The sequence below is a fragment of the Xyrauchen texanus genome, chromosome 49, assembly GCF_025860055.1.
Source record: "Xyrauchen texanus isolate HMW12.3.18 chromosome 49, RBS_HiC_50CHRs, whole genome shotgun sequence".
Classification (NCBI taxonomy): Eukaryota; Metazoa; Chordata; class Actinopteri; order Cypriniformes; family Catostomidae; genus Xyrauchen; species Xyrauchen texanus.
Genome location: NC_068324.1, coordinates 18,333,471 through 18,358,024, shown reverse-complemented (window position 1 = coordinate 18,358,024; position 24,554 = coordinate 18,333,471). Strand labels below are relative to the sequence as shown.

General features: G+C 40.0%; 2 protein-coding genes across 2 annotated transcripts; one reads left to right on the top strand and one right to left on the bottom strand.

Annotated features, from left to right (window-relative positions):
- Positions 1-2,466: 2,466 nt before the first annotated feature.
- On the bottom strand, positions 2,467-16,267 carry LOC127640681 (protein SPT2 homolog). The gene is made up of 6 exons (XM_052123376.1): positions 15,808-16,267; positions 15,398-15,512; positions 13,454-14,839; positions 11,337-11,493; positions 11,025-11,102; positions 2,467-10,768 (listed from the first exon to the last, which is right to left on the bottom strand). The coding sequence occupies exons 1-6, from the start codon at positions 15,865-15,867 to the stop codon at positions 10,669-10,671; spliced, it is 1,896 nt and encodes a 631-aa protein (XP_051979336.1). The 5' UTR covers positions 15,868-16,267; the 3' UTR covers positions 2,467-10,668.
- A 1,077-nt stretch (positions 16,268-17,344) lies between these two features.
- Positions 17,345-23,399, top strand: LOC127640514 (lysoplasmalogenase-like protein TMEM86A). The gene is made up of 3 exons (XM_052123120.1): positions 17,345-17,491; positions 20,626-20,890; positions 22,969-23,399. The coding sequence occupies exons 1-3, from the start codon at positions 17,471-17,473 to the stop codon at positions 23,394-23,396; spliced, it is 714 nt and encodes a 237-aa protein (XP_051979080.1). The 5' UTR covers positions 17,345-17,470; the 3' UTR covers positions 23,397-23,399.
- Positions 23,400-24,554: the final 1,155 nt, after the last annotated feature.

Sequence of the window (24,554 nt, the reverse complement as noted above, 5' to 3'; positions counted from 1 at the left end):
TCTTCTCTAGATCAGTCAGGTTTCTGGGCTGTCGCTGAGAAACACGGAGTTTGAGCTCCCTCCAAAGATTCTCTATTGGGTTTAGGTCTGGAGACTGGCTAGGCCACACCAGAACCTTGATATGCTTCTTACAGAGCCACTCCTTGGTTATCCTGGCTGTGTGCTTCGGGTCATTGTCATGTTGGAACACCCAGCCTCGACCCATCTTCAATGCTCTAACTGAGGGAAGGAGGTTGTTCCCCAAAATCTCGCAATACATGGCCCCAGTCATCCTCTCCTTAATACAGTGCAGTCGCCCTGTCCCATGTGCAGAAAAACACCCCCAAAGCATGATGCTACCACCCCCATGCTTCACAGTAGGGATGGTGTTCTTGGGATGGTACTCATCATTCTTCTTCCTCCAAACACGGTTAGTGGAATTATGACCAAAAAGTTCTATTTTGGTCTCATCTGACCACATGACTTTCTCCCATGACTCCTCTGGATCATCCAAATGGTCATTGGCAAACTTAAGACGGGCCTTGACGTGCTGGTTTAAGCAGAGGAACCTTCCGTGCCATGCATGATTTCAAACCATGACGTCTTAAGTGTATTACCAACAGTAACCTTGGAAACGGTGGTCCCAGCTCTTTTCAGGTCATTGACCAGCTCCTCCAGTGTAGTTCTGGGCTGATTTCTCACCTTTCTTAGGATCATTGAGACCCCACGAGGTGAGATCTTGCATGGAGCCCCAGTCCCAGGGAGATTGACAGTCATGTTTAGCTTCTTCCATTTTCTAATGATTGCTCCAACAGTGGACCTTTTTTCACCAAGCTGCTTGGCAATTTCCCCGTAGCCCTTTCCAGCCTCGTGGAGGTGTACAATTTTGTCTCTATTGTCTTTGGACAGCTCTTTGGTCTTGGCCATGTTAGTAGTTGGATTCTTACTGATTGTATGGGGTGGACAGTTGTCTTTATGCAGCTAACGACCTCAAACAGGTGCATCTAATTTAGGATAATAAATGGAGTGGAGGTGGACATTTTAAAGGCAGACTAACAGGTCTTTGAGGGTCAGAATTCTAGCTGATAGACAGGTGTTCAAATACTTATTTGCAGCTGTATCATACAAATAAATAGTTAAAAAATCATACATTGTGATTTCTGGATTTTTTTTTTAGATTATGTCTCTCACAGTGGACATGCACCTACGATGGCAATTTCAGACCCCTCCATGATTTCCAAGTGGGAGAACTTGCAAAATAGCAGGGTGTTCAAATACTTATTTTCCTCACTGTACATCCCCCCCGCCCCCGTGCAGGTACACTCGCATGCATGCACACACACACTTCCTTGTTACTCCAATGTCGAAAAGCAGCGCATTCTCTGTTGCTAGTTCTAAAGTGATGTTTTCGAACTAGCAACGAAGGCTTGAGTTGTATCAAACAGTTTCTATGTTATCTGAAATATCTGTTTGGAAATTGCTTCAACGTCGACATGCTCCTCCCCCCGTCTTAAGGCCCAGGTATACTTAAATTTGCACTTTCCATTCCGTCTGGCGCACAGTTGTGGGCGCACAGCTTTGAAAGTATACCTCACGCGAAATATATGGTGACACTCGCTGCTGCTGAGAAGTGCTTAAACTCACATCTTGGTGATTTTGAAGTTATGTTACTTCTGACGAGAGCTGCAACAAATAAAGTTAATCCCACTGTTGATCTATCTCAGTTTTTGAGCTTCTCTCTTTTGATCCCTCAAAAACAAACTCACAAATACAAACACACTACCTTATTACTCCAGTAAGTGCTCCGTTGCTAGTTCTAAAGTGACACTTTCAAACTAATCAACGGAGGCTCGGACTGTATCAAAGATGCTGAATACATGGCAGAAGAAAGTAGCTCACTTACAAGAGCGTTTTATGGACGAAAACCAGAAAATGTCTTGCGATAAAACCCTGAATAATGTCTTAAGTGGAATAATTGACTCTGGCCCGTTGAATTATTGAAAAATAATGCAAACCCGTGGTGTAACTGTTACTGTCCTGTTAATCTGCTGTTAGGTGAGATTCTGTCAGGCTTTGTATAAAAATAGAAATATATTCTAGTGTTATTTTCACAACTTAGGACATTTTTAAAGTGTCTAACCTCAGACGTAGTTCCGTAGAGCGCGCTCAGTTTAGATGGAGGCGCATGCTGTTATATTACAGTATGCTTTGTGTATTTACCATCCTTCCCTATACTAAGATCATTGTTGATGCATGTCATGTTAAATATGTTTTAACTTTGTGAAAAGAAACACATTCTATCTTTAGAGATTTTCTTTTTCTATGTTGCGACTGGAGGCTTTTTATACATTTTAAAAAGCTAATTCTGGTCATAAAACATTGCAAAGTTATTGTGGTTTCAATTAGTTAGTGTAAATATGTAGGCACTTGATTTATGCACATTTTGTGGATGTCTTCCAACAGATCTAATTCAAATCAATTGCTTTTTGTTTTTTATTTTATTTGACATGCAGGCTCTATAATATTGTGCAGAGGATTCTGAATAATAAATGTACAAATAATTATTCATCTGATACTATAAGCAAACAGATATAAAAGCAAACGATACATAAACTACTAATTAGTATGTAAACATTTTGTTTTATAATGACATTTTTTAAGATTTCAAGTCATCCAAACAAATTGTACAAAACTTGAAATGATAGCATTATTAAACGGTTACAACACATCTGTCATAGAAATGCAATTTCCTGAGTTGCAACTGGATATATATATATATTGGATCACAGAATGTAAAAAAAATGGAATTTGTAATGGTAATCAATTACGGACCTATGACTTGAGTTACGTTGCCAATAATTTACAGAATTACACAAATATTATGAACGCATTACATAACTGGACCATTCTGGGTAATCTTGCAACTTTAAGAGGACATAAAGACAACCTGAATTGGTCATATAATGGTAATGAAATTACGGGCCTGTTAGTAAGTCATGAAATTACCAAAAATGATAAAATAATTTGCAAGCCTAAAAAACAGACCTTTTTCACAGATTGTGATGATTCGTTTCCACCTTATTTAGCAGCGTAAATCTAACCAACTTTTTTAATAAAAATTTTTTATATTGAGTGTAAATTTATTACATTATGCTTTGTCTTATATTACACTGGAATTAGTTCAAAAATGAGTTACCACAGCTGCTGCTGAGATAGTGACAGTAAATTTGGCAAAATCTCCCGTATGACAATCTTAATTGCCTTAGTCCACTGCTCTCTATTTTCTTACTCTTCAAGACAGTCATTCAAACGTATAGTGGATTTCTGTTGTTGTTGTTTTTTGCTCTTGGAGCAAAATGCTGTGATCTCCCATTCAGAGTGTGAAAGTTTTTATGCATAAAAACTTTGGGCTAAAGAAGAGCAATTTATGAGGCCACTGTTGTCTTACTGCCGATTTTAAATAGGTTCTTTAATTGCAATCATTGATTTTGTTTTTCCCCCCATTAAAATGGATCAGAGCTGTACATTTATGGAGCTTGTTTACATAAAATAGCTGCATTCCAAAGATGTCGGACGAGTGGACTGAGTTGCCTTGAAAGCAATTTTGATGGAGGTTTCGGCTTTCTGAGCCGCAATTTCGCCCACTAGAGGAAGGCAACGATTTGCCTCACGGAAAAAAGATTTTCTTCTCTGGATCTTGCAAAAAACATTTTCTGAGATTACATCAGCATGTTGTGTTGTTGTGCATGAAGTACACAAACTTTGACTGTAATATCAAGAAACATTTGCAATCCGAAGTTGTTCCCTACCGATTTAGTTCACTTGACATTGCAATGAACGCTATGGGGATATTCCTTTTCCAGGACCTAGTTGAAGCCCTTGTATTATAATGGACATCTTATTGCAGTGATGTTTGAGCCCCACCCCTTTAGGTTCACATTTGCTCTATACAAGCGGGCATTGAAACATAATTCCTTCAGAATGTTCTTCCTTCAAGACCGACCTCATCATGACTACACATCTGGATCAGCCCTCTCTTAGCTGTCAATGGACACCATCAGCGGACAGGATTCCCTGCAGACGCAGCAGGGTGTTCTTCACCTGACTCTCAGCGCCTGCAGTGAAAGATTTACCTGCCCCCTCTAGTGTTCCGACGAAGTCTCTCCACCAGAATGGGTTCTTAGCTCAGCGAAACATCTATCTGCTTCCCGCAGCATCCAGGTAGGAGCTGTATCCTTTGATTTACATATTTAATATTCCATCCAAGTGACGTAAAAAACACTATAAAAGAGCCGCTTGTGTGTACACATCTTTTTACAGATGTCGTATCGCAAGTGTCCCTAGAGCGACACATCACTCTGTCAGACCAACATGAGAGCTGCGCCCACGATGAAGCAGCTCTAGTGGGACAGGATGTCCTCACTGTGAAGACATTCCTACAGCGGAGTCTCAAGACGCTCCACTGTAAGTTCTCCATCGTTCTGAGGGACAATTCTACCTCTCGTGCCCTCCTCTGTGTTAAGTCTCGAGGGACCATGTGAGAAAGCACGGCAGGGCTGTGAGGTAGAGATGGAAAAACCAGAGGAGGATCTCGCGCCCATGCAAGCCCTAGGATCTTCCCACGCAGCATCTTCGCCAGTGCAGTATGCATGTGACGACCTTTGGGCCTCTATGAGAGCACGGTGTTGTCGTACTCAGCAGGTCTGACAATGATAATGATACCGTGTCCCTCGCAGTATCGGAGAATGGTCCATGGAGAATGTTGCTGCCCCCTCCCCCCGGCGATGGTGAGGAGCGCACAATGGCCACTGAAACAAGTTATAACAAGTGTTATTGCGCAGGCGGTCGAGGAGCTTGGCCTTGATTGGCCGCCTCCTGTCAAGCCGGAAAATTCTCGTCTGAATGAACGATTCCAGAGAAAAATCAACCCACACTCCCCACAAAGTGCTACCGTCTTATAAATGGCAGCTCACCTCAACACACAGGTAAAACACGCAAGCATTTTTCAGTGTGTTAAAAAAAATGGTAGTGCGCGGTTATACATTCTGGTTCACAACACGCCTGCCTCACTTCAACAGTATTCCAACCTCAATGTTATAGTGCATGACATGCCCATTCTGCACTCCGATGTAGTAAATGTCCTTGTTAGAGACACAATAGAGGTTGTTCCCCATACGGTGGACAGAGAAAATGTCACAGCCGTTATTTTCTCATCAAAATGCAGCAAGACCTCCAGCCTATCTGCATCTGTGACATTTGAATTGAGCCCTCTTTGGGTTCCGTTCATAATGATCACATACAAACAATTCTCTCTCTTATGTTTGCATACTCTTAAACCATACCTTAGTGTACTTATCAACTTTGGCTCATGCCATTCTTGAGGATTTGACTTGCCTCCCCATTTCCCAATGGTGAGCGGTGCGCTATCACAATTAGTGTCAAATATAAAGCAGCTGCTATCCAGTTACGTGAATGCATGGCGGACGCTCACGGGCATGTCAGATTGGGTGCTAAAAATTATCGAACATGGGTATTCGGCCCAGTTCGCACACAGGCTGCCTCACTTCAACAGCATTTTTTCCACTACGGTTCTGTCATGGGACATGCTTTTATTACGTGCAGAAATTCATAATCTCGCAAAAGATGCAATAGAGATTGTTCTGAGCTGCCACGCCCGCAAAGGGCTTTACCGATCAAAGGCTCTGCTACGCGAGCACAGGGACTTGACCTTTCTAATGTTGGCTCAAAAACCATGTACCAAGTCACACCATGTACCAAGTGGGGGGTGTATGTGCATCACCATGACTCACCTCTGGCACCATGGACAGATCCAAAACTTTATCAGCAGGGTGTGATGCTGGGTCAGGTTTTCTGATGAAAAGTGGTGACCACGGATGCATCCAACACGGGTTTAGGTGCGTTATGCGATGGACACCCGGCTTTCGGCACTTGGACAGGTGCGAAACGGGCGTAGCACATCAACTGCTTGGAAATGCAAGCCATCTTCTTAGTGGTGAAAGCTTTCTATTCCAACATAGTGAACTATCACGTTCTGATTCGGTCAGACAATGTTTGAGGTAACATACATAAAATCGCCAGGGCGGCACTCAATCGCACAATAAACAAAGATGAGCCTCTCCTTTCCCTGCGTGCAACATATGTTCTGGGCAATCTAAACTGTGGAGTGCAAGGGACTGATGGCGGGGGAATGGAGGCTTCATCCTAAGACGTTCGGCAAACCGGAAATAATCCTGTTTGCCTCTGCAGAGTCAGTCCACTGCCCTCTTTGGTACTCCATGTCCGAAGCCCCGCTGGGAGTGGATGCCTTGGCCCACAAGTTGCCGACAAAACGCAAATATGCGTTTCCCCCGGTATGTCTCCTCCACTCTGTCATCAGAAAGTCAGAGAGGACAAGGAAACGGCTCTGTTAGTTGCGCCATAATGGCCCAACCAGTCATGGTTTCCATAAATGGAGATATTAGGTGGCCCTCCATGGGACACTATTTGCACAGAGCACTGTCTCTCATCCCCAGCCGGAGCTGTGGAACCTACACGTATGGCCCCTGAACGGAGCACAGTGAACGTGCCCGAACTTGCTCAGTCTGTAATGAACACCATTTTGCAGGCTAGAGCACTGTCTATGAGATGCCTCTATGCATTAAAACGGCATTGTTTGTGGATTGGTGCTCTTCTCACAGCAAAGACCCAGTGAATTGCTCCATAACGGAGATCCTTACATTCCTTCAAGAGCAGGTATACACAGGTCTTACTCCATCAAATCTCAAGGTCTATGTCGACCATATCAGCATTTCATGCCCTAGAGACTGGTTCCTCTATAAGCAGACATGATCTGATCATAAAGTTCCTTAGGGGAGCGAGGCGCTCGAACCCCCTCTCGCCCTGCTACAGTTCCAAAATTGGAATTAATCTGGTGCTGGGGGCGCTCACAAGCCCTCAGTTCGAACCACTGAAATCTGTTGAGTTATGTGTGCTCTCTTTAAAGACTGCACTGCTGTCGGCTCTGGCCTCAATCAAATGGGTTGGTGATATAAAGGTGCTATCGGTTGACCGTTCATGTCTGGAATTTGGTCTGGGGCTTTCAAAAGCCACCATCACACCCAAAAAAGTGTGCCTAAGGTGCTTTCCACTCCCCTCAGGGCTCAGATTGTGCAACTACAAGCTTTCTCTTCTCCACCGTCTAATTTGGATGATGCCCCACAGGGCAGTTTATTATGCCCTGTGGGGGCATTGCACACGTATGTGAAGCGCACTCCCCAGTTTAGATTGTCAGATCAGCTCTTTGATTGTTATGGAGGACACACAAAAGGCATGTCTGTCTCCAAACTAAGGCTCTCTCACAGGATCATTGATGAGATTACCCTTGTTTATGAATCACAGGGCATTAGATGTCCTATTGGCGTAAAGGCACATTCAACAAAAGGCATGGCTTCCTCATGAGCATGGACAAATGGTACATCCCTAAAGGATATATGATTTGCAGCAGGATGGTCTTCGCAGAACAAGTTTGCAAGGTTTTAAGACCTAGACGTGGCATCAATCACTTTGCGAGTCCTCTCTGTCTGGAGTGCTTATTATTCTATCACCCAGCGGATGAGCCAGAGCTCCTTTTTAAAAGTGGGCAGCCTGTACTTATTTTAATACAGCTGCTATCCGCTATCCAATTTACTCCCACTAGAGGTCACAAGCATTTCCAATAGAAGTGTGTATTTTATGACTCATATAGATCCTCAGATTAACTTTCCTTCTGATTTTCCATATTCACAATCTCGCAAAAGATGCAATAGATTGTTTTGAGCTTCCATGAATAACCATGTGTGGTTATTCATTTACATACACACCTGAAGACATACAAGTCACCACCCGAAGGGCCGTGAACTCATATACATATTCTTCTATGCGTTTCTACCTTGGTACATCTTAGAGTAAGATGCTCCGTATGCATGATGGGATGTTCCCCTAGTGTTCTTTGCAATGTCAAGTGAACTAAATCAATAGGCAACGTCTCCAGTTACTCATGTAACCTCGGTTCCCTGAGATGAAGGGAACGAGACATGACTTGGGCGCACTACTAATACAGTTGAGGAATGAGCAATGCATTCTTGTCCCTAAAGTAAGAAAATTCTGAAGAAATTCTGTTTGAGCACCCATATAGAGCAAATGTGTGCCTAAAAAGGAAGGGCTCAACTAGGGTTGCATTGGTATGAGATTTTCACAGTATGATAACAGTCTCAGAAAATATCTCGGTTTCACTGTATACGGTATTACACAATTACTATTATTAGTGAAAACAGAAGGGTTATTTATTGATTTATTTTTGAGCAAACACTTTATTATAATTGAAACTTGAAACCATTTATTTTACTGAAGTATGTGTTACACTTTTAAGAATGATGCTGCTTCCACTCTTGGTACATATGTGTAAAAAAAAAAAAGTCTCCCTTTTGAAAATAAATAAATAGAAAAAATAAAAAAGGTAAAATAATTATAATAAACAGAATTATAAACATGATAAAAAAATATAATGCAACTATAACATGTTATATAACTAAAGCATGTTAGTTTACATGTTAAATGAACTACTCAATGAAAAATAACATCAGCTGTGTGAGCTTTTAAAGTAATGTCCTATGATTATTAACAGTTAACATATACTGCTCCTGTCTGTACCTTTAACTCAGTGGTTCTCAACTGGTTTTGCTACAGGACAGATTTTACATTGGAAATCAAATGTCGACCTGGCATAGATTAAACATAACCTGTATTTAATGTATCCTGGGTTGCATTTCCTTTTATGTCGCATAGTTTTTTGTTCATGGTTTTCCAGTACAAGTACATGCATCAAGTGTCATTATTTTTGTTGATGATGTCAACAACAAAATCTACAGGAAGTTGTCTCTCCCCCTTTTAAAAATTGAAGAGCATATTTACTTATATGAGCCCATTATTATCCCGTTTGTTACATAATATTACATATTTATACACATATTACACTGAAGGAAAGGCTCCTCATTACCATGGTCAGTGTGCTAGTCTTAAATAATAGTAATAATAAATGAATGTATTTATGAAAAATAAATACTAGCTAGTTAGATTAACATACATGCACGAAGGGATTTCAACGTTTCTAAATTGCGCAAAGAAAAAATACATTTACATATTCGTCTCTGGCTTGCTTTTGCTCGCATGTCAATGATTACTCCTCCTTTTAGATTTAATTTAATCACTGATTAAAGCACCAAACATCACTATAACACTTTTCCATTAGCAGAATATTGCACTACAGATCGCTAAGTTTGTTCAAAGGGGAAAGCGAGACGTCCTAAATAGTCTATACCTTGGGCGGCTGCCGAAATATCTTCAATGGGAGAACAATGGCATTGAGAAACACAGTTGAGAAACACTGCTTTAACACACACTCATGTCAGACCCCCTCACCTCACTTCTCTCAGACATTTTCTCCACTGCGCTTGCGTGTGTGTTTGTGTGTGTTGCAAGTTGACGAGTCTGACAGGCAGAAAAGGAATAAAGGAGATGCGCATATGAGAGTCTGGTTGCATTTTTTTCTCAATACCGGAGATAAGAAAATGTACATGGCATGATAACCGTCAATTTTCAACCCAACCGCTGCAACCCTAGGCTCAACCATCATTGCCAATCATTAGATTGCCGTTAAGACACAAGGTTTTCCACTAAGTCGTGGGAAAGGAATTTCCCCATCGCGTTCATTGCAATGTCTCATTCCCTTCATCTCAGGGATCCGAGGATACACGAGTAACTGGAGACGTTTTCCACCCATCCTCCTGGCTATTAGCAACTAACCAACGGTTTGCGAATGGACAGTTGAGATATCACTCATATAGGGGCTACAATGATCATTTCAAAGGTAGGTCTTAGCGGAATATATTTCGAAAGGCAACTTTGTACATTCCTTTTAAAAATACGTTGGTAATGCAACTGTCCAAAAACCGTGTTTTTTTTTTTTTAATCGAAACTAGTCTTCTGTATCAACCGTATGCCTCAGAGGACATCAAACCAAGTCATTTTAAATGCAGACTAATAGTGGGTTTATAATTATATTGTGATGGCATCAGGTGATATTATGTACCATGAGTGACTATTCAGTAAATTCATATGCAACGTTATTTAAACTGCATTTCAAATTTCTTCAAAGGACACAATTCTATTATACATCTAAAACTTTACATTACATGCCCAAAAACATGGCATTACTAGGTTACCATTGTACTTTTTTGTTAGTGGACTAAGAGTTGTCTAGCTAGATAACCTTTACATTTTTGTGATGTAATTTACCTTACAAGAACAATTTGTGAAATGTCACTAAATACATAGGAAGACATAGTAGTTTCTGTCTTATCTTACCAATTAAATGGTACAAATAATAAAATAAATTCTAGGACCAATTTCATTATTTCTACTGATAAAAATTGCCGTCATGATTCTCGATATTAGTTTCATATATTATTTTCTCCAAATCTCCGGTACGGCAGATGAGCTCTTGAACGTGCAAACCTGCTCCATGGCTTGGGCATTCAAATAATTAAGTGTAAAAAAATGTCAGCGGCACAAGGAAAGCAAGAAATTTCCTTTCCACTCCTACCCTATCCACTTCAATGAGACTACATCAAAGTCAATGTCCATCAAATCCAACTAAATCTTTTTCCACTTTGCTTTCATCGCTAGTTTTCTTTTCATCTCCTCCTCCTCCATAAGCAAGTCTTCTTTATCCTCTTTGATTCCCAGGCGTAAACTGAGGCAGAGAAACAAAAACAAAAAACAAGATTTCATTAAGGAATGGAATGGTTGCCGGATGGTTGCTCAAACAGAGAGAAAAGTGGTCAAAACACAATCATGTCAGTTTTCTTTTCTTGGCATTCTTCCGCTGCATCTCCTTGAGTTCACGTCTTTCCTCCTCCTGGTCTTCAAACACTGCCATTTGAAGGCTAGTCAGACAATCAAGGGCAAGGCAAAACAGAAGAAAGAAAAAACACAGAAAAAAGGCTTACCTCCTAGCTTCCTCTTTTTGCTGATCTTTCCAACTGCTCTCCATAAACTTCAGTGCATAGTCGCTTTCATCTTTATATCTGTTGAGTGCAGGGCACAACTTTTACGGCAATGTACTGGAATGCCATGCAACCCTTTATAAAGTTCATCACATTAACAAAGTCTAAATACATTGTCTTCATTTAGAACAGTAACTCAGTTCTTTTATCATTTAAAAACTTTTTTGTGAAACGTTTTACTTGAAGTGTGCTTGTGCTGTCTTTTAAAAAAATTCCAACTGGACAGATAAAACCTTAAACCAGACATGAACTCACTTGTTCCTGTCATAGCCAAAGATTTCCCTGATATGTTTTGAAATTTCATCTTGATCTTGTTCTTCTTCGTCGATGAAGTCATCCATTTCCGAGTCATACTCTTCCTCGTCCTCATACTTCCGTTTATAGATTGATGTTATTGGGGGCTGCGCTGGTCCTTCAAAAAAGTCATGCAAAGAGGGGTTGCATCTTAAATAACATCACAAAACATTAAATAAAACATGTCATCAAACAATAAGAGAATGCAACATAATACAGACTCCGTTATTAGGCAGAATCTGAAAATGTACACATCACATTCTTAATTTTCCTAATTTCACTATTAATTATTAGTAAAAGAAAAATAATATAGGGGGGTCATCCATGAAAAATAAACAGACTGAATTGAGTAAATTATTTGTAAATTAATTTTCTGTAAAATGTTGTATTCAATACGACAACCGTAAGAGTGGATTTGCGAGCGATCTATTCAGACACATTCATGCTATGTGTCATGAATGTCACTCAAGATGAGCAAAACGAGAACCAGGATTGCCAGTTTTGCAGATGATTCACCAAATCAGCTGTTGGAAAACCACTCAACTAGCTTTAGCAAACTACAACCAGCATGCCCAACTCTCAACTCTGTAACAGGGTTCCCACTCTTTTCAACCAATGAATTTCCATGACTTGAAAAGTAATTTCTATGCCCAAACATTTAGCTTTTCATGGCACCAAAATCACATAATCGCAAATAAAAAAAATACACACTAATGTTTGATAAAAGTTCAACTGAAAACATTTCATTTTAAATTGAATCCATACAAACACATTGCGTGAATCCTAAAATGGGCAGGTAAATTAGAGGCAAATTCACACTTGTGGCACTTTTCCACGGCACGTTACGGATAGACTCTACTCACTTTACTTTTCTGAGTTAACTTTTCCACTGCAGCTAGTGCCGCCTTAACATGGATGGTATTATAGGCTGATCGTCATAGTTGCGCCGCCTCTACTGTTGTGACATCATCTTAAATGCGACACAAAACAATAAAAAAATAACACGACCACTAGCTGTTAGCTACTAGCTCATTGTGCTGCGTAAAGCAGTTGTTGCATGGTGATTTTATACACGTGTAACAGTTAAATTGGCCTGGTTGTTTTAGAAGCAAGCTTCCAGTAGCTGGTCAATTAGATAAAGTGAAGCTTTTAAGCAGAGAGTCCAGGGTTCTCTACCTCCCATTGCTTGCCGGTCTAGACAGCGTCCATTTGGATGAACCACTTCGACTTTTCCTTGATGGTTCTGTTGTCACTTAAGTTTTTTTTTTTTACTTTTCCCAACACTGTTGGTAGGTCCGGTGGTAGCCGTGTCTCAAGCTGTGCGGCCAAAAACTGAACGGAACGTCTGCACCTCGTTTATTGACCATGTCGTGGTTTTGTGCACAGCCATTTCTTTTTACAATTCGAAAGTCGTTTGAACAAATGATACTGCTATCTGATCTGCAGGGTTTTGACATCACATTTAGTATTGGCTTGGCTCGCTTGACCGAGGTGGTACTAAATAAAGTACCAGGTACTATCCACAGTGGAAAACCCCCCAAAAACGAGAAGAGCCGAGTTGTACAGTGCAGTGGAAAAGCCCCATTGGTTCGATTGCTTGGACTGCACCAAAGTTCTTTTCCTCCCCCTGTTGGTCTCTGTGTTCACATCATATATTTTTTGGTCCGAAACCACAGACCGATTATGTAATTAAAGTGAGTGCAAGCGGCAGCTGTTTACCACTATAACTAGGCAACACAAGAAGATATCAGCTTCGATTTGTTATAAAAGTATTAATCTCTTTGGATTTATTACCAAAACTTTACATGCACAAAATGACACTTGTGTTTGTCTCCTGCGTATGCAATAATGTGTTGAATATTAGTATTCGTCTGCCACGAGCCCGCAGATGCATTGCAAGAAGTGAAAAATTTTAGCTGCTCTCTGAAGGGGAATTATTTGGATAAAAGCATGTTTGAGAAATTCATTATACCATTATAACTGCGATTGGGAGCCTTCAAAGACACAAACTGCACATCATCACAAGCGGTTCACTTCTGCGATTTGGTACGATTGTGTTTATATCAGAAATGCCTTACCAGAAGGTCTAGCCAAAAGTCTATGGCCGGTGGGGCCAACTGTGGTCCTGGGGCCTTGAGGTCCTGGAAGCCTTGGAGCCATCCCAGGTCTTGGTGCCAAATTCTTTGATAAAATGGTCTCTGAAACAACAGTGCACTGAGGTCTTCCAGGGCCTGAACCCATGCTGTTTACTGGCCTCCCAGAAATACCACTTCCCATCTTGCTTGGTCCAATTATAGAGGCCCTAGAGCCTCCAGGAAGTTGCTGACCCTGTAAACTCCCACCTGGTCTTGGTTGCCTTAAAGGGTCACCAGAAGAGGGGTGTAAAATTCCATTGCTACCAGGCCGAGGTGGAGCACCACTTCCAGATCGAGCTAAATTTCCTGGTTTTGCTGGTTTCTGAGGATGGCCACCCCTATCGGAGTTACTCTGGCCAGGTCTAACCTGCGAAGAGCTTCTGTGTGTTCCTTGACCCGATGATCTAGCCACATTAGGAGCTCCAGTATGACTACCAGAAATACTTGACTTCCGTTGAGGTGTTGAGGTATTCCCCTTCTTTGAGGCAAGGTCATTTGAGGTTGTAGGCCTCTGGCCCTGTGAGGGTCTGGGTGGTGCTTGTTTAGCCTGTAACAATGTACTGTTCTTTATGGCAGATGTACCATTTAAGGTACCGGATGAGCCTGAGCTGGCTCTGTCTCCATGTAGTTTGGCAGAAACAGGAGTTCTTTCACTGGGTGTTTGTGTCTTTGGCTTTTTGTTGGTACTGCTAGAGGAATGCTTATCCATTGATGTCTTGGGCAACTTTCCATCTCTGTCGCCATTTTTATTTTGGGAATTTGAGCTGGATTGCGTTTTGCTGTCTTTCGGACCTGAATTCTTGTCTGGTTTGGCATCCCACCCTCTATCCTGTTTCTTAACTTTGCGCTCCATTTCAAGTTCTCGAATCTCTTCCGCTGTTCTAAGCCTCTCCTCCGTTGTCTTCTTCACTGGTTTCAGTTCAACAGGTTCAAACTGTTTTTTCTGAGCAAGTTTCAAGAGGTCCGCAAAGTTCATGGGTGGCGGGGCGGGCCTAGCTGGTGCATTAGGTTTTTTCTGTTTGATGTCGACTTTGTTTGGGGCATCAGCTCTAGATGGAGCCTTAACAAGGCTGCTTTGTTCGTCAGATTCATAATCTGAAACCTCATAATCATAATTGTCCTCCTCCTCTTCATACATATCAGTTGTCTGCTGCTCCTCGCATCTGTCTGCCTTTGACTGCCTCTTTTTGGGCTGATCTATGACAGGGATGCCATTGTAACCTTTGAAATTGTCCTTGGTCCGTGAAGCCATTGCCCGTGCCTTCCTGTCTGATTTTAGTTCAACTCTTTTGGCAAGTAGCTCTTCTTTTGACTTCTTATGCTGTAGTTCTAAGACAAAAGAGAAGAATTACATGAAAAAAGTACATAGTACAAGCATACTTAAAGCCAAAATTATGCAATGCAAAAAGCATGCAAAACTTATTTTACTTCCATAAGGTGACATATTTACAAGTGAAACAGAATACAACAGAAACAAAAACGTAGAACAGGACTTATTTCTGTAACTGCTGATCTCCTGGGATTTTCACAAACAACAGTCTCTAGAATTTACTCTGTATAGTGCCAAAAACAAAAAAACATCCAGTGAGTGGCAGTTCTGTGGATGGAAATGCCTTGTTGTTGAGAGAGGTCAGAGAATGGCCAGACTGGTTCAAACTGACAAAGTCTACTGTAACTCAGATATCCACTCTGTACAATTGTGGTGAGAAGAATAACATTTCAGAATGCAATTCTAAAATGTGGGTTGGCACTGTTTTGGTAGAACTAGGGGGACATACATAATATTAGGAAGGTGGTATTAATATTGTGGCTGATCGGTGTATGTATATGTATATATGTTTCCTTATGGTTACTCCATTTAACTTGAACAAGAAGAGTTTAATTTACCTTTTTTCTTTTGCTCTATGGCTTGCTTTTTCAAGAAGGCTTGCACTGCTGCTGAATTAACCCCTTTCACTTTGACATCTTTCTTTGGTGGACCAGTTTTCAAGCTATACCGTTTCTATAAAAGTAAAAACAAATTACTCAAAATTATAAGAAGGCAAGTTAGTTATGCATATCATGTTCACTTCAATAAGCCACACAAGTAACCTAACTGATAGCACACAAGACGGACTTAACCATATTTTAAAGTTGCGATAATGATATTTTAGTACTAAAACGTGTTAGATTGACATGTTACAACAATAGAACATTTGCATCATTCAATCTAATGCCTTATATACCTATAAACGACTATAATTTGCAGGCAACATAAGGTTGTTATTTTTGCAAACATGTTTTCTTCTGTTGCTCACCGGTACGCAGCTGAGCCCTTGATTTTGGGTGGCGATGGACAGCACATTGTCGAAATCCATAATCACTCACGCCGTCAAATGCTCACTTGTATAGCTAACGGCAATAGCTACCACTTACTAATCGACAACCAATAATCTCAAACAGCCTTAATACCCTTAAATACAGCTAAATAAACTCAAATAAAATAGTTGATTAGAGCAAACTAGAGATGTTGACGAAAAACCCTAGATTAGCTCAACTGCCTTCAGCTTCTGTTCGTCATATTGAATCATTGTACATTGAAACCCTTAAAAACGGAGGGTTTGCCCGATAATTAAAATAATTCCGTTCCGTTTTTTCTCAATGACACCGGATGAGTTACCTCAAAGTGTCATTAAACGATATTAAACAGAAAAGCTGTAAAAACACAAGGCGAATTTCGAAACTCTCCTGAGAAAATTAAGCGTTCTAGAACCAATAACAAACACTCGTCTTCCGGTTTACATTCACGCGACAATTCCGGGGATTTATGGAACGTTATTTTGTTTATTATCATTTATTTTTTATAATTCGAAATATTAAACATTATACTTCAATATATATATATATATATATATATATATATATATATATATATATATATATATATATATATATATATATATACGCTTTTTATTACACACAAAAAATAAAAGCGAGAAGGGAAGGTTATAATGTAGAAAACTAATAAAGTTAAAAAGGGTGCATATATAATTAAAATAAATACTTGCATCATTCAATAAATCCACTTTTTAATAGAATAATAATAATAATAATAAGCATTTATGCGTATGAACTTTGATTAGAATCACAGTAGTTAATTAAATACAAATATTTTTCATCTTCTTTTAGATAATCAATGAAGCCAAAAAGCTAATTTCCCCACAACATAAAAAATACGTTGAACACTAAATGTTTTCATTAATCTCTACATTTCTCACAATTTAACTGAATTAATGCAATTCCAAAATAAAGGCAAACTAGTGTAAAAAATATATAATGAGTTTAAATTAATATAATAATAAATAAACCGTTTTTTTAAGTAAAAAGAAAACAAATATTTCCATGTATAAAGAACACACACACACACACACACACACACACACACACACGTGTAATGTCTAAAATAAAAATGTAAACAGTAATTTTCTCAATATATTTCTCTCGCCAAAAGGTGGCGATCCAGTGAAAAGTTTGGCGATCTATTCCTTTATTCATCTAAATCTCGTTTTCATTAAAATCCTGGATTTTTACCTCATTAAAAGTCATATTATGTATCATAATTCCATCTCGACATATAAGGATAAGGATAGAGCATCATAAACATGATTAAAAAAAAAGAAGAAATATGATAAATGTGCTGCATGTAAATCCCTCCCACACACGTCCACATTTGCTGAGGCTCGTTGTAATGTAACACTTTCCCGCGTTCTGATAGGAAGGGCTGTCGTTACGTCACAATTGGTTTCACGCATAGGCTCCGCCCACACCACTGCTTATTTGTCTCCTCCCCGATGATGGCCTGTCTCAAAAACAAGACAAAAACAAATCTCACGTTCAAAGGGACGTAAATACTGCCGCGTGCTGTTCTATCGACTGCTCATCTTGTCGTATTTCCGCAAACAAAGAAAAACCGAGGACAAGATGGTTTCCCCTGTCACTGTGGTAAGTCGGTGGCCTTTCAATTAAATGTTTACATCAAAACATCCATTAAAATGCAACAGAGATTATCACTTTATACACTGTAGATGTAATAGTAGCTAAATTGTAATATGCATAGCGTATGGTTTTCTTAAATTTATGAAATGATAATCACGATTATATGTTCATGCATCGTATGGATCAACTAACCACATATTCTACGTCTATGTGTGATGAACAGATGTTAAATGCTGCGCATACTGCGTATTTACCCTGTTTTGCTATTTGAAGCAACGATGTACCCAACTGAATTCACGATATATGTTCTATTGATACATTCTGAGCATGCATCCTTCAGTCTGGTATTTTGGGAATAACAATGAGCACGTGATCATGGACAGCATGTCCATGTTTACTTTACCTCTGCTAACCATGTGCTTTTTGATCATGATTTGTGTAGTTTAATGATCGATAATTCATATGTGTATAATCCAGGGTGCACTGTTGGCTGCGTTCTCAGTATTTATTTCCCCATTTTCTCTGCTTTCATCTGCTTTTCAAAGGGCATGTATGGAGTGGAAACACTTGTGGGAAACCTTTATTCCTCTTTCATACAGGCACACGTATTATGGCATTCAGAGATAAATATCCCGGTTCATGCAGTTTCTCTGCATCTCTTTTTAATTTCTAATATCCTCAGATTTTGATTATGGGGAATTGTAACAATTTAGCAATGCAGAGGAGATACAGCACTTCATAAAGTGTTAGTGTGAAAAAGTCTTATGATTTTTTTTCTTTTCTTTTTAAAACATAATATCCAACTTGTTTAATATATTTCATTTATTATAAATATATAAGACAGTTATAGGGGAGACCAAGAGTAGTGGTGCAAATTCTTGTTTTCTCTAGCTGTAGATTTGGATGTTGGTTTCCCAGTTCTAATAGGAATTACATGGTTAAAATGTGATTACTAAAACCATGGTAACTTTTGTGGTTTCTAAGGTTTTACTACAAATACCATAGTTACGGTTTTAAATTTTCACTAGGAATGGATAAAGGTATTGCAAGGGAATTCAGAATTGTGAAACTTTTTATGAAAGAAAGCTACTTTGTAGTTTTGTGATTTACAGTTGTTTTACTTCTTAAATTGTGCTGAAAAGGCATTAAATTAGCCTATAAATGTAGGTACGTTTTGGGTAGGGGAAATAACACTTTTTTTTGTAGCCTGGGGCATATTGACTGGAGTAAAAAGTGTGATAACTAGCCCCAGTTTCCCCTAATAATTCAATTATCTGAATCAACAAACTAACCCCCCCCCCAAAATAATACCACAATCTGTTTGCATTCTAAAGAGAGCATGCTGTGTCCATACCATTTTCACTACATCTCCGTGCATCAACCGAAGGAGTCATAAGTACTTGTTTCGTAGTGTCTCTGTATTTCAGTGTGACCTTTCTCAGACTGCAGGGGTACACCAGAAGATTAAAGTTTAAACTTGCTAACAATAGACTTTTTCCACTTCCCCCACAGTCAAAGAATCAAACTGTAAATTCCAAGACCAATTGGAATAGACTAAGAAGAGTATTTTTACCTAAACAAGAGAGATTACTATTTAATTTGGGCTCTTCTGACTTAGTCCAGTAACCATTAACACCCTAGCAACCGCAGAGCAACATCCTAACAACCACTCACAACACCATAGAAACTGCATAGCAACATGCTAAAAAACATTTTGAATAGCCCCACAACCATATAGCGACCTAGCAACCACATAGTAATACCCTGAAAACCACTTGGAACCCCTTACACTCAGAGGCATATTTAGGGAGTAGAAGATCATAGAGACTTGGGTGTGGGCTCTTTTGACTTGACCCAGTAGTAGCTACATGGTTAGCTAGTTAGCTATAAGCACATTGTCACAGAGAGTAAAAGATGGACCAGCACTGCGTCTCACCAACTAGGTAACAGCATAGTGTGAAATCAACACTCAACAGACACAATCCACCACCACACTGTTGTCTGCTAAGCTGCAAAAAGATGCTCTGATGTCTACCTTTCAATCTGCTACATTACTTACTGCACTGACAAACTATAGCTGGCTAACATAACAAACAGATGTGATAAACATGAGTGACATAGTTGTCAGGGACAGGGTTAATGTTATATTCATTATATTGAAAAGGGAAAATCATGGGGTCATTTGTTTATTAACTTTCCAGTATGTATTTCACAAACTAGTTAGCAGCTTACAGAGAAGACACCGCTTAACTTCACCCCGTCTGCAGAGCCACTGTCAGCTCATCTCTGTAAACAGTGGAGTCGGAGCACACTCTGCTGGACAAACTATGTAATGACACCAATTCTAAAGCATTGTTTTCTGCATTATATATTCTGAAAAAAAGTTTTCATATCTGCGCATATCGGTAAACATATACACCTATACTGATATATCGGTGAAAGGCTAATGTTGGCTGATAATAGCGGGTAGGGCACTACTAGAAACCACCAGAATACTCTAGCAACCGCATAGCAGTACCCTAGCAACCACACAGCAACATGCTAACAACTGCTAAGAACACCCTAGCAACTGCATTGCAACATGCTGAAAACCACTCAGAACACCTTTCACTCAGAACCATATCTGTGGGCCAGAATATCATAGAGACTTGCAGGTGAGCTCTTTTGTCTTGGGCAGCAACACCTTAGCAACTGCATAGCAAACACTTAGAAACCAGCCAAAACACCCTAGCCAACCCACAACACCCTTTTGTCATGGTCGCAATGTTTTTACAGTCAAGCATTACTCATTTTCTAGTTCTACGTAGAGTAGTTACAAAGAAATTTGTTTACAAGAATTTAGAAGAAATATGACTCTTTGACAACTTCCTGATATGATTACACATGTTAAAATTTCGTATTTACAACAGCTCAATGTGGCGTTTAGTCAAACTTCTGGAATTGACAGATTCAGCTGAGCCTGAAGGTGTCCTCATGTCCTAAAAACATGGATCACATTTCAACTACTTTGACACTTAAGTGTTTCTATCACCTCCAATTGTTAAATTCAAGAGAATCTTTGTTTCAGACTTTCTGACTGAAATGATGGTGTGTGTACTTTCCTGATAATAAAACTAAAAAATCCCTCTTTTGATCAACAGGTCAAGAGTGAGGGTCCAAAGCTTGTGCCATTCTTCAAAGCCACTTGTGTCTACTTCGTTTTGTGGCTGCCCACCTCGAGCCCGTCCTGGTTCAGTGCCCTCATCAAATGCCTGCCCATTTTCTGTCTCTGGGTTTTTCTGCTAGCGCATGGCATCAGCTTTTTAGGTGCCCACTCCAGTGCCAGGAAAATCCTGGCAGGACTTATTTTTTCAGCTTTGGGTGACGCATTTCTCATCTGGCAAGAGCAAGGCTACTTTTGTCATGGTGAGTTTATTTATTTGTGGTGTTCTGGTTTGATTAGAATAAAGAAATAATTTCTTGATTAACAAATTATTTGGAAGGTAAAGCAGGTCAAGAAAGGCAAACTACAGAACTCAAATAATACATTTAACATCCTTTCATTTGATTTTAATTGCACTTGAAAAGCTGATTTCAGAAGTTCATGCCAATTATTTGAAAGCTGTCTGTGTGATTTCTCAGTTAAAGGAATAATTCACACAAAATGAACCCAATATTTACCCTCTCTCTTTTCCATATAACGAAATTTGATTGCAAGATTGGGGAAGGGAAGCTTTTCAGCGAAAACGGACTTAAATTTGGGTCCATTTCTTGCATAAAGCTATCATATGACATCAGAAGACTTTGAATTAAGTGCACAAGTCGCTACTTTGATACCAGTACTTTGGTACATTTAATGTAAAGTTGTTCTCCTTTTTGGAGTTCACAACCAATGGTAACTAAGCTTTTGTTAGATGAAAAATTATTGTCCTGGACATTTAGCTAAATATTTCCGTTTGTGTTCCATGAAAACAAAACGAAGATGGGATTGAAACAATATGAAAGTGAGTAAATTATAATCAGCCCTCGGCTCCCATGCCTGATTGAACAGCTTTTGTTGTGAAGAAGTAGTGTAGAGGTTGACTAAGGCTTTTCAGGTCAGGGTTGAGGGTAGGAACAATCCATTCTGCATGAAGATCCCCATGGGAACCAGGGAGATACTCAAAAGTTAAGTTTTCCACAACCTATTAGAACAAACATCACTGTTATGGTACCAAGTAGGGGTGTGACGCAATCTCATGCCACGAGATCTTGCAATATTAAGACGTTCATTTCAACGAGATTAAAAGGTGTCTCACGATATCAGCATGACAGAGTGTGAGGATGTGTGACGGAGGATGCCCCCGCCACTTTTAAATAGTTTGTGTGGCAGCATTTTGGGTACCCGGAGGAAACAATAAATGGCAACAGAGTGACAGACAAGACACAAACAATATGTAAGCACTGTAAGAAAATATTGCCATACACCATGGCTAATACGAGCACTATGCAAAGACACCTAGAGAACCACCACAGCTCTCAACTAAAATAACCCAGGTCTGAAGAGACTCGTGTGAAATCATACAGGAGAGAAGCCAGTCAGTTGAGTTTGTGGCAAAAACTTTTACAGTGCTTGCATATTGTTCTGTCTTTTACTGCATATGATAATTCATACTCAAAAAGTAGAACTGAAATGACATTCATTACAAGATGATTAGTTAAAACATTTCAAAATGCACCTGAATTGTTTTGCATTTTGTGACTTTCAATTGAATAAAAGACTATTTTTCCAGTCATATATTTCGTCATTGAAGATTTCTTAAAAATAATGTTAAAATATAATCTCGGTCTCCTGAACCCAATATCATGTATCGTCTCATGAGCTAATTGTATCGTCACACCCCTTGTACCAAGACAGAAATGTTTCCTAGTATATTCTGTACAAAGGCTATTAACTCTTTCCCCGCCAGCATTTTTAAAAAAAAGTTGCCAGCCACCGCCAGGGTTTTTGACGATTTTCGCTAAACTTTAATGGCCCGCAGAATATTTTCTTCCATGAATATATGAAGATGCTATATATCACAATAAAGATCTGAGCCTCTGCTTTTAGGCAAAAAAATTTTACGATTTTAATTTTATTTTATCTTCATTTGTTCTTTTTTTATTGCGACTTGAACAGAGGCAGGTTTTGTCAAAAAACAACATTTCAGACAAAAAGCTGAGAAAAAGGCATGTTTATGTCTGATATTTTGAGCTTCTTATACTCCACTTCTTCATGTTTGAGACGATCGCAGTCTGTTTCTTTGATCAAAGAGTTGCGTACTCTTTCAAAACATGCGCAGGGGTCTTCCTTACCGTATAACACCTAAAACACGGAAACCCGGAAAATTCCGTGTTTGGCGGGGAAGCGTTTTTTCATAAAACACGGAAAATTCCGTGTTTGGCGGGGAAAGAGTTAATACCTGAGATGAATTGTTTGTTGATGTTTTTAATTCTCATGATTATTGTGTATTTGCTGTTATCAGGGCTGCTAATGTTTGCCATCACTCACATTCTCTACTCTTCGGCTTTTGGGATGAAGCCCCTCAACTTTAGAGCAGGTTTGGTCATTACTGTTGCTTCAGGCATCAGCTACACCCTTCTTTACCCCTACCTCTCTGGTCCGTTCACCTACCTGGTGGCCGTTTACATCGCTCTCATCGGGTTCATGGGTTGGAGGGCCATCGCTGGTGTCCAGGTGGCCAATTACCTCTGGACCTGGACAAAACTGTCGGCCTGTCTTGGAGCCGTCCTCTTCATGGTGTCTGACCTCACCATTGCCGTCAACAAGTTCTGCTTCCCTGTGCCCCACTCCCGAGCCATCATAATGGCCACCTACTACGCAGCACAGATGTTGATTGCGCTGTCAGCTGTGGAATGCCAAGATGCTGATGTGTCTTGGAAAAGAGCCTGAGCAATTGCATCTTAACCAAGCTTCCCCCATTGACAGCAGCTGCAAAGGTTCAGATCCCACTTCTTGAAACCCCTGGTCCATCTGCAGTTCCCCCCTGTCTGATCATGACTGAGATATATTGGGTATAGTTGAGGAGCCACCCATTTAAGATGGTTTAAGATCACACTGATTGGTCACACATGGTTGGACAGGCCTGGTCATCAACATCTTTGCTCAGTCAGGTTTTTTCCCATAATTCCTCAGTGTTAGTATATCACTTTTGTTTCTAAGTTTTCTCAAGTAGTATACTACATGGCCAAAAGTATGTGAACACCAGAACACCACGCCCATTTGTCCTAGATCAGGGGTGCCAAACTCAGTTCCTGGAGAGCTGCAACCCTGCTCCACAATGCCTCCTTGTAATCATCAAGCACTCCTGAAGACCTTGATTAGCTGCTTCAGGTGTGTTTAATTATGGTTGGCGCTAAACTCTGCTGGACCGTGGCCCTTCAGGAACCGAGTTTTACCCCCCTGACCTAGATCAACATTTAATTTAAAAACCATTGGAGTTGGTCCTCTATTTTCTCCTGTAATAGCTTCCACTATTTGGGAAGGGTTTCTACTTGATGTTGGAACAAGGCTGTGTGGATTTGCTCCCATTCAGACACAAGAGCATCAGGGAGGTCAAGCACTGATGTTGGGCGATTGGATCTGGCATGCAATCAACATTTCAATTCATTTCAAAGGTATTTAATTGGGTTTAGGTCTGGTCTTTGCGCAGACCAGTCAAGTTCATCCACACCAGAATCTCTAAACCAGTGGTTCCCAACCCTGTTCCTGGAGGCCCCCCAAACACTGCACCCTTTGTGTATCTCCATTTTCTGACACACCCAATTCAGGTCTTGGAGACCCCAAGTGAGCTGATGAGTTGAATCAGGTGTGATTTAATAATGAGATATCCAAAATGTGTAGTGTTGGGGAGCCTCCAGGAACAGGGTTGGGAACCACTGCTCTAAACTATTTTACTGGTGCTATGACAGCTCTTTGGTATGGCCCATTCTGCTGAAAATGTTTGTCACAGGTGATTGCATGGCTGTATGCATGATCGTATGCACCTGTTAGTAAAGAGTGTTGCTGAAATGGCCAAACCGGTTAATTAGAATAGCATGTCCACATAAT